The 11,116-nt window shown below is 31.9% G+C and overlaps 1 protein-coding gene across 5 annotated transcripts in view; it reads right to left on the bottom strand.

The window, feature by feature from the left end:
• Nucleotides 1-368: 368 nt before the first annotated feature.
• The window catches only part of LOC123692477 (cystinosin homolog), a 33,221-nt gene continuing 22,473 nt past the window's right edge, over nt 369-11,116 (bottom strand). For 3 of the 5 annotated variants that reach the window (XM_045637233.1, XM_045637234.1, XM_045637235.1), the window contains 5 exons: nt 10,696-10,936; nt 9,118-9,237; nt 8,658-8,828; nt 7,743-7,963; nt 369-1,153 (listed from right to left, as the gene is read on the bottom strand). In XM_045637233.1, the coding sequence (XP_045493189.1) occupies nt 1,039-1,153; nt 7,743-7,963; nt 8,658-8,828; nt 9,118-9,237; nt 10,696-10,936 (868 nt within the window). In that variant the 3' untranslated portion in view covers nt 369-1,038. Of the gene's footprint in view, nt 1,154-3,189; nt 3,683-7,742; nt 7,964-8,657; nt 8,829-9,117; nt 9,238-10,695; nt 10,937-11,116 lie in introns of those variants that run through there. The other 2 variants (XM_045637232.1, XM_045637236.1) reach the window with 2 other exon arrangements.

The raw sequence follows: 11,116 nt of genomic DNA, 5'->3' as shown, positions 1-11,116 counted from the left end.
CTTACTAAATAAAATTAATTTCTATAAATCAGTAACACAGGTAATTATTAAAGACAATACATTCATCTGTTATTGCTACAAATAAAGGTACAAGTCCGAGACAGGCCGCAGACCGCAAACTGCAACAGCAAACTGCAAGCGACAACACTTGTTTCTATGAACATCTATGAATCGCAGCGCGTTGCGTCTGCAGGCAGCAGTGTCGCCGCACTTAGAATCAATTTCATAGATGTTCATAGAAACAAGTGCTGTCGCTTGCAGTTTGCTGTTGCAGTTTGCGGTCTGCGGCCCGTCTCGGACTTGTACCTTTATACTTATATGTGTCATATTACAATTCATTTGTTTATATAAATCGTAATATGTGAAAACCTTTATATAATTACTATATTTTGAGCACATTTGAATTGTTTTTTTTCGCTCGAACTTTTCCATTTCCGTGTCACTACACTATCACAGTTAATCTTCAAAATACATTTATATGAAGCACATAATGTAACTATTGTCATTTCACTTTTTATATACCTACATAATTTATCATGTTTTAGTTCAGCACTTTTCTTCATATTTTTGTCTCATATAAACTGTTTAGGCACTTTCATTTATAGCAGCCATTTTCATTTCATTCTTTCATTTAGAGCGGCATCTGTCAGCTATGTCTTTCCGCTTCTTTCTTTCTCTTTGAACATTACTATATCCAAAATCAAATCGAGATCATCCGTAACAAGTAACAAAGTCAATGAATACAAATGATTATCATCAACGGATTCCTTTCTATACACAGAGGGTTCCCAAATTACACCATCTCAAGGACTCCCACAATCATCACCCATCACGATCCAGACACAGAGGATTCTCGTTGACCAAATCACTTTATCAAGGAACCTTACAAGGATGCGAACCTAATCGAACATAACTGGACTTCAATCAAACCATTCAAGTTCACATCTCCTTACACTTTTCTTTTACTATCCCTTGTTTTTTAACTTCATTGGTCGAAATAACCAAGAGCAGTATATTTCTCGTTACACGCCTCATTTGCTAAGCCGGAGCTCCTTGATACGGTTCTGACTCTTGGTCATTGTACCCTTCGTCATTTTCTTCCAAATCTTCTGCCGCGTATGATGTCCCTGGTAGTAATATGTAGCGGGCCTCCCTGAAAAGTATATCAAGAATAGTGAATACATGTATTTATTTTATTTGAGGGATGTTGTAATATTATCAATCTACAATAATTTTATAAACATATTCAATAAACTATCTAGTACTACTTAGACAAGGTAATTTTCTATCCCTCAAATTCGACCACACTTAATAATTAGGCAAAATACTTAACTACAACACATGTATTTTTAAAAAAATAATGCCTTCTATGATTTTCAACTTTACTACTAGATATGAAAATTCGTCTACGACTCCTATTCTGTATACTTAACTTTATATAAAAGGGATATCTTTATCCACTCAATATAAAAAAGTTGATGGTCTGTAAATAACTCAATTACCAGGATAGGGTTATTTATACCTCAATCGCAAAAGCGTAGATCTACTTTTTAAAGATATCTACATTTTTCATAATTCGGTATATCAAGTTCTATATTTTATTAAATTAGATTTGTGTATGTGTATCCAATTAATGGATTCGCAACAGATATTAATCTATTGCTAATCCAAATCCGTCTCGAAGGACCACGCAGAAAAGTATACTGTAAACAACGGCTCTAAAAGTTCTTGGCTATTAGTTGAACAGACAAAAGTGTGCTATTCTTATTATTTTCAATATTAATCAAGCTGAAGACAGTGGTTTCACTTGCATTATACCCGAGTAAACGTGGTCAATTGTATGCTACTCTAGATTCTGGACTATTATCTATCTCTGTACAAAAATTCATGTAGCTCCGATCAGCATTTTCGTTTGAGAGTTACAAACATCCATCTTCACAAACTGACACATTTCTTATACATATTAGTAAGGAAGACTTCATTGTTCACAAGCCCAAGAACTAATACCGTTTATAACAGAATTGTTTGATTTTGATTGTATTGTCATAATAGGAACTTTCAACTAATTGTAGTTCATACTTATTACTTATTTGATTTATTTAAAAATCAGACCGTATAGATAGTGTAATCATAACAGATTAAAACATAGATCATAGTCTGAAAAACAACGAAGGCATACAAAATTATTTACTCTATCCTATATTATGATTGTTTAACTTTTACTTTAGTGTTGTAAATTCACATCACACAAAGATAAACGATATCATTTCATTGACACGAAGGCATCTTATGGGCCATCTCATGAACACTATGATTCATGGTAAAACCAATTTAAAAGTATTAACTACTCCATATATATAGGTATGCTTCTTAGCAAAATATGTTATGTGTTTTTCTTGTTTGTTCTCTGTATCTGTGATTTTATTTTAAAATCATTACGCATTCTCTAAACATTTCAATCAAATAAATGAATTATATATATTAATAAAATATTTGAATTAAAATGCTTTGTAGAATGTTCACTTATATAATTTAATCCTAGTCTTTAAAGTGAATTGGTCAGTGACGGTGTAATCAATTTTTTTACATCCAAATAAAACAGCGTTAAAATTCGTCATTACATAATTTTGGTATTTATAATATTTACTATAATTCAGAATTATAGTACACTACGATATCAATGTTTATAATGGGATGGCTGTGAACAATGCAGTACACTCTTTTATCAAATGGACAAAAGTAAGAAAAAACTATATTACACAATGTACTAATATCCTACTCAGTTTGTGGGGGTAGATTTATGTTTATAACTCTTTCAGGTACAATAAATTTTAATTTCGTAGTATGTAATCTTTATCTGACTTTACTACTATATCCGTATCAGGCACCCGTCCCGTAGATAGATTATATTTTGACTACTTCTCAAAATAAGTAATTTATAAAAACTCATATACCACTATTCTTTAAACTTTTACCTTTTTCCATTTCATTTTATTCAGATAAGTCTAAGTATATTCTTTGAAATACTATACTTAAAAAGATTTTTTTCATTTTAGCACTTTTATTTCTTGTAATAGATGACTGAATGTATATTTATACTGTATTTTACACAATGCCAACTACTTCTTGTATAATAATGGCCAAAGTAAATGGCATTATTCAATTAAGAATACGAAATAAAACAACGCAAAGAAAAGATCCATTTATTGTTTTCAAAAAAACCTTTACAATATTAAAACAAAAACTGAAACATTATAAAAACAGAATATGCGGAATGAATACTTATTTTATTATAAAGGGTGGAAATCAAAATGCATTATATTCTCACACATTTTAATATAAAATGTGCTCAATTTCAATATAAATGTTAAACCATATAAACAACAACAATTTTGTATAAAATTTTAACATTTCCATATTTATATGAAAATACATTGAAATAAATCAGTCTATTCAATATTGTAAAGAATTAGTCGAGTAACATTACCTAAAAATAACCAATGCTTTAATATCACCTTATACAATATAATACTTAACACCTAAATCAAGAGTCGAATAACTGTATTTAAATTTAAAATGTTTGGTTTGTAAACAGAAACGTAATTATTGCTAAATTTAGTGGATATCTTGCTGCTCCTACTACGCTTTCCCGTTGAGGTCGTATTTCTTTTCGTCAGCATGCCTAAAATAAAAACAAATACATATTAATTCCATTGTAATTTTTAAATTGTATTGTCTTAATTTAAACAACAAAGATGTACATAAATATAATACATAGATGACAATGTCATGTCATGTTCTCTTAACTAGATTACTTGTTAGTCCAAGATCCCAGAGCGATAAGACATAACTTATTTTCTAAAAGATGAAACTTTAAGTTCTCAGTAGTGTCTCATGTACTTTGTATACCTGCGTGTTTGTGAAGTTTGCCCAGTGACACCTGGGAAGGTACCAGGTGAGAAAGGTGACTAAAAATAAGAGTTACTTTACTTAAATTTAGATGGCTGATTTTTAGATATATTTTATAGAATATCATTCTCAAATGGTATCGCAAGTATCAGACACTTTTCATGGACCAAAACTTTTGTCAGACGCTTTAAAGCTCCGCCAAAAATAAATAAACTTTACTTATTTTTTAATGTCTGATTTTTTAATATGTTATCAACATAACTATTACAAAATTATATTTAATCAGTCAGACAAATTGGAATGACCAAAAATCCACTAAACACAAAAAATATTCAGCCGTGAGTACGAACGCGAGAGCACTATATGAGCATGCGTGTCAGAGGGAAGAATGTAAATATTCCAAAAAGTACTTACTGCTTTCGATAAAATATTTCTGCATCTCTTTTCAAATAAAATGAATTTCAACATTAAGGTAATAATTAATAATTATTAAAATTAAAATAATTTATTGCATATATTCGGTAAATTATTTTTTAGCATAGAACCTCCACCTTTTTGTTTTAGGATGAAAAAGAAAATAGTGTGACAGGCTTAGTGCTTGACAAAGTGGTAAAGTCACGTATCGATAAAAATACAATAATTATAATATCTATCTTTTTCTTCCCTAATATTTACGCAATTATGCACATAAATTTAAAAAATATTTTTTAAGGTTTCCATTTTTTTAGATTTTTGTTCTCTTCTAGATTGCGTAAAAAATAGATGCGATCTTTAAACAGACTGGACTCCTAATAGGCTAATAGTGACTATTTGTAGCTATCATTTTGAGAGAAAATATGTCAACATAATTTAAAACTCATGCTGCCATATTATCTATAGAAATTTAAAAATAGTCTCTTTTTAACTATACGGTATAACTATTTATAACTATATACGGTATGTACAAATATATTTATTGAAAGGGCTACAAACTGAAACAATCGATATTTATTTAATGTGAATTGACATTACTTTTAACTTTTTTCTATACTACGTATCTTTGTTATTCAAAATCTGTGGATGTGTCACGCGCTACTATCGATCCCCCTCAATACCCTTAGGATACTCGTAAACACGCTTGCTTGTGCGCGTGAGCCATTTCGGACGTTTTGTATGAAGTTTCCTTACTGTATGTATCTGAATATTGTGTTACTATGGACGTCTCACTCGCTCTGAAACGCATGCATAATGCTCTCGCGTTTTTACTCACGGCCGAATAATTTTTAGATAGATATTATAATTATTGTATTTTTATCGATACGTGACTTTACCACTTTGTCAAGCACTAAGCCTGTCACACTATTTTCTTTTTCATCCTAAAACAAAAAGGTGGAGGTTCTATTCTAAAAAATAATTTACCGAATATATGCAATAAATTATTTTAATTTTAATAATTATTAATTATTACCTTAATGTTGAAATTCATTTTATTTGAAAAGAGATGCAGAAATATTTTATCGAAAGCAGTAAGTACTTTTTGGAATATTTACATTCTTCCCTCTGACACGCATGCTCATATAGTGCTCTCGCGTTCGTACTCACGGCTGAATATTTTTTGTGTTTAGTGGATTTTTGGTCATTCCAATTTGTCTGACTGATTAAATATAATTTTGTAATAGTTATGTTGATAACATATTAAAAAATCAGACATTAAAAAATAAGTAAAGTTTATTTATTTTTGGCGGAGCTTTAAAGCGTCTGACAAAAGTTTTGGTCCATGAAAAGTGTCTGATACTTGCGATACCATTTGAGAATGATATTCTATAAAATATATCTAAAAATCAGCCATCTAAATTTAAGTAAAGTAACTCTTATTTTTAGTCACCTTTCTCACCTGGTACCTTCCCAGGTGTCACTGGGCAAACTTCACAAACACGCAGGTATACAAAGTACATGAGACACTACTGAGAACTTAAAGTTTCATCTTTTAGAAAATAAGTTATGTCTTATCGCTCTGGGATCTTACTCTATGTATACTATAACACTATCTCTCTTTCACTTACTGCCATAATACCTATATTAAAAAGAGCGCACGTGTCAGAAGTGGAACTTCTTTGGCAAGATTCAAAGATACTAAAATCATCGCCATACTCCATGACGTGACGGTATTGCCATCACGCGACATTGTAATTTTACTCTCAACATGTCTAAACAAGTTTCACTTTAATAAACAACTACCATGGCGGTACCATACCATACATTGTATACGTAGTATATTATTATTAGTCTGTGACCATACTATCATGTGTTATTGAGACCCAACTAACCAGGGTGAACCTTCAGTTCACCCACGTGTCCGCGTTAAAATGTAGTAGCCCTTTTGGCTAACATTGAGAATCACCACACAAAAAAAGAGACCTAACTAACTATGACAAATAAAAATTTCATATAAATATATATACCGCTACAACTACAAACCATTGAAAGGTCCTCGTAATATTACCATTATTTCATACATACCACTCTGCAATCAAACAATCCCCACTGCCCATCGCATGTTGAAAATCGTCACTGTCCACCACAACATACTCTTTGTTTATTCTGAAATATTTTGTATATTATTTTTTAAACGTTCCCATTTCGTTCATCCCAAAAGCGACTCTATGTCTGCAGCATAAAGCATAAATTGGCGTTTTCGAATCCATTTCTTGAATGAGGCTTGATGAAGCGAAGTACTGCATGAAATGGCGGCAGATGTCACCCGAGTAAACACAAAGCTAATTTATTGCTTATTCTAGCCGTCTCCGTCGAGATGAATGGTTGTATCTTTTTATTCTCTCGAGGACATTTAAAAAAGTAAAGCACAAACACAAAACACACACAACACAGAAGAATAAAGCAACAATGTATAGAACATAAGACGAGTAATACGTATTTGTTATGGAATACTTAGTATATTCTTCTTCGATATTTCTTCGAGTAGTATTTTGTTTTCCTTATCTTTTATAATTTCCATGGCATTATATCCTATTTTGCCTTATACATGTCGTATATGATACATTTAATTTTTTTCAAGGTACGGCCTGTTTTGCACAACATAATATGAAGATGTAGTTTATATCCAATAACTAAATCCACCATTAATCCGAATACAGTCACTGATCTACATTTGCCACGAAATAAGTGATTCTTTTCACTTAGTAAAGTATTAATATTCACCTTCGCAGGTCGCATCACATTCCAAATACATCAGCTTATTTAAATCTGCGGTTATTTCGACAAAATCCATTCTCTTTTGTTCTAAATATCATTCTTTTCATTTCTAGAATTTTTTTAGAATTCCGAAGTAACATCGAATTATTTTCTTGTCGTGTCATCTCTGTCTGTCTTCTTCGAATTATATTTGGGTTTTCATCATTTTCGTAAATAACAAATGAAAACACACACAACACACATATTCTAAAGAAACATAGCTCACATTCACCTTTTCCCAAAGCAATATGACACTAAAGTACAAACACAATCATGTTAATTCCCATGTATCTTAACAAACAATCCCAAAACAGTTTTTTCATAGACACCATAGAACAGAATAGAAAAAAAAATGTTTAAATAATTTGATTAGTTAGATCAAATAATGAATAATAGTCCGTTTGTCTTTAGTTGCCTTCACTTTTTCTCATTGTTAAAAATAAGGAAGACTAAGAAAGGTTAGTTTTAACATCGATTTAGAATTTCAAAAAAGAGGGTAGTTTACATTTCACCGTTAGATTAGTAAGAAAATAAGTTTAAGTTAGAGCGAAACCAAGTATTAGTAGGCAAAAAGACCATTAAAAAATCCTTTTTTAACATACCTGTAGAAAACATAGTGTTGCAATATGAAGAATATATCAAACACCAGACTGAAGAGGCCAAGACCGAATTTCGTCGCATCACCAAAGAAGGAAATCCAATCATTATAGTTGTATGCGTTTAATGTCATTTGCAGTATGGAGAAGAAACCGCCGACGAAGTCTAGGAACACGTTGCCTATACTCCAGCCAACGGTTGATTTGCGCTTGTAGTTCATGTACGCCTGGAATTATGAAGGAATTAATGTATTTAAACTGTACATTGCACATAGAAACTGTAAGTTATATGGTACAAAACTTATGGTATAAGATAGATATTATAGATCTTATACTTAAGAAAATTTTAAAAATTGCAGAGTTTGTTTGTTTATTTGATGGCGCTAATCTTAGTAACTACTGGTCCGATTTGAAAAATTATTTCGGTGTTAGATAGCCCATTTATCGAGGAAGGTTAAAGGCTATAACATCATCACGCTAAGACCAACAGGAACAGAGCCATGCGGGTGAAACCGCGGGGCGCATCCAGTACTAAAGACGGGCGACTTTATCGCTCGAGAACTATTTCTTACAAGCAACCCAACATTTACTACTATGACAAAAAAAACTTCTTTTTTTTAAATCGATCAATGCAACAAAAGCTTTACTTTGTTTAATACTGCGATGTAGATACATAAAGAAATTTATTTCGGATCCCATGTTTTACTCTTCTCTTTCGATTCACTTTTCAGAAACACAGTATTATTTGTAAGCGAGTTACATAATATGTGCAGTGCCTGTATAGAGTACCTACTTGATCTAACATCTAGTTATATAATCCTTAATCTAATCGCAAATACCTCAAATCTTTAGTACCACTGCACTGTCATCACTAAAAAATCATACCACAAACTTAAAACTACCCACAAAAAAAAATCTGACCTGCGGTATGTACTTAATAAGCGTGATGCACAGTTTGATATAGCTGCAGTAATACAGAAAGTCGAGCCATTTGATCATATCAGCCGCAGCCAGACTGGAGGTGACGATGACCACACATACGAAACCGGAAAGAATGCCGCGCCCCGTGAGAGACACGCGTTGTTGGTCGCGCTGGAAGTATTGAAAAATAGTTTTAAAAACTAAAAAATTAGAGAATGTGTGCCGATCACACGTGTCAGAAGTGAAACTTCTTTGGCGCGCGCCTAAAGAAGTTACACTGCAAAAAAGTGTTGTTTTTTTTACTTAAAAAGCACATACATTCATATTATTAAATAGTTGTGCTAAAAAGTACAAAATAATTTACAAAATTTGATCCAAATCGGTGTTATAGTTAAGCCGTAAAAGCGTAACAAACAGACAGACTTTCATATAATAATGATAATATTAAAAATGTACATACCTCATAAATGCAGCATTGAATGATAGTGATGAGTGTCGCGAACACAGCGTGGAGGGAAAAGAAGACATCGTTCAGTTGCACCGGGTTCAAACTACGGGGGTGACGGCTGAAATATTCTTCCTGTAATCAAATCATTTTTTTTTAAAGATGAAGAATAATAATTCTCCCACGTACTTCGATATTGAATTTTTTTTTTTTACGGTTTTACTCGTAATCTATATAAATATAATAAATCTGTAGAAGGGTCAATTCTGTACATTGAAAATATTGAAAAAATAAATAGCAGGGGGTGTTACTGGATCGATACCAAACCCAAATATGTGATTAAAAAAATTTTTGTCTGTCTGTCTGTCTGTCTGTCTGTATGTGAAGGCATCACGTGAAAACTAGCGGTTCGATTTCGATGAAACTTGGTATAATTATACCATATTATCCTGGGCGTAAAATAGGATACTTTTTATCCTGGAAAAATACGTAGAAAAAAATTAATCTTAATTTTTCAGTTTTATCCATAGACGTTGTTCCGTAGAACCGCGAACACACGTTGCGTATTATTATAGGCCTAGCCGTATTTGGGAATTGGGTCCAATAGATATTTATAAGATTTTATTGTCAGAGGTACCTACTCAAAATGGAGAAATAAACCATCCACGCGAAGATCGACATCCGCGCGGACGGAGTCGCGGGCGGAAGCTAGTAAAACATAAAACGCCCTAAGGAATAATATTATAAGGAGTAAACAAATTGGTCCAAGAGTTTTTTGAGTTGTTCCATTATAAATTTTCCTACGAATAATACTTGTCTGGTCTAGACTACTAGTTTTTTTTTACTACCAAATATTTGGTTGATTTCAAAAATCTTTTTGTATGCAAAACTGGACTCAAAAACCCCATATATGTAGCATAGATTCAACGAATTTCGTTTAAAAAGTTTTAATTTTTATCTAATAAGACTAAATACTATGTTACACTCATTATTTTGCAATTAAATACAATACAAACATACGGCAATCGACAGCCTCTTTGGTCTAATTGTTGACGCGTTCTCGTTACAATCAGGTCATGGGTTTGATTTCCATTAGACACTTGAAGACACTGCGGTCTACTAGCTAGCCATAGATAACCTACTTTAGTAGAGATATCTATGGATATGTCTATTGTGAAATAATCATCTTCTGACCCATTTTGAGGACACTTGACTTTAAGTATCAAAAAGTTAGAAATAATTTAATTATATAAAGAAATTATAACACTTGTGGTGTTTGTTTTTATTAAAAATGTTTTAAAAATTAAGCTTTATATTATCATAACACTTTAATTAATTTCTAGACTATTTATATTGTAAGAAATAGCAAGATGCTTCAACAAAATGAAACAGTTTATGTTTAAATAAACAACCAATAATTTAACCTTTTCCATAACCACACAAAATAATAAAAACCCGAAAACAATTATGAAAAAAAATGGCCGGCCGAATTGATAACCCCCTCCTTTTTTTTAAGTCGGTTAAAAACACGAACTTTCAATTCGGTCCTCGTGTAAATTAACATTGTTTTTTTCTGGAAAAAATACCACATACCTGTATAACCTTCGAATAGAACAGCGCACAATTGAACATCGAATACATAGTGAAGCCCATGAGATTCAGTGCGAGGAAATCAAAATTCAATCCCACTACGCTTTTCCTTCTAAAATTGATATAAATTTGCGGGTAGAATGACACCGACCAAGCGACGAAGTAGATCCAACCCATTATGTAAGAAATCACGTAGATGGCGTTAGAGTGCATCACTGTTATACGCATGTACATTGAATCTAGGCTGAAATGGGTAATAATAAAATTATTAATACATAAAAGTATGCAAAATAGGGTATAATATGAGTAATGATTTAAATACTTCATAACAGAAAATGAATGCCTTTAAAAAAGTGTGTGTGCCGAGCACACGTGTCAGATGTGAAACTTCTTTGGCAAGATTCTAAGATACCTAAATCGTCGC

Source organism: Colias croceus, chromosome 6, assembly GCF_905220415.1.
Source record: "Colias croceus chromosome 6, ilColCroc2.1".
NCBI lineage: Eukaryota > Metazoa > Arthropoda > Insecta > Lepidoptera > Pieridae > Colias > Colias croceus.
The sequence above is the reverse complement of the archived record's forward strand: the minus strand, read 5'-3'. Positions and strand labels throughout refer to the sequence as shown.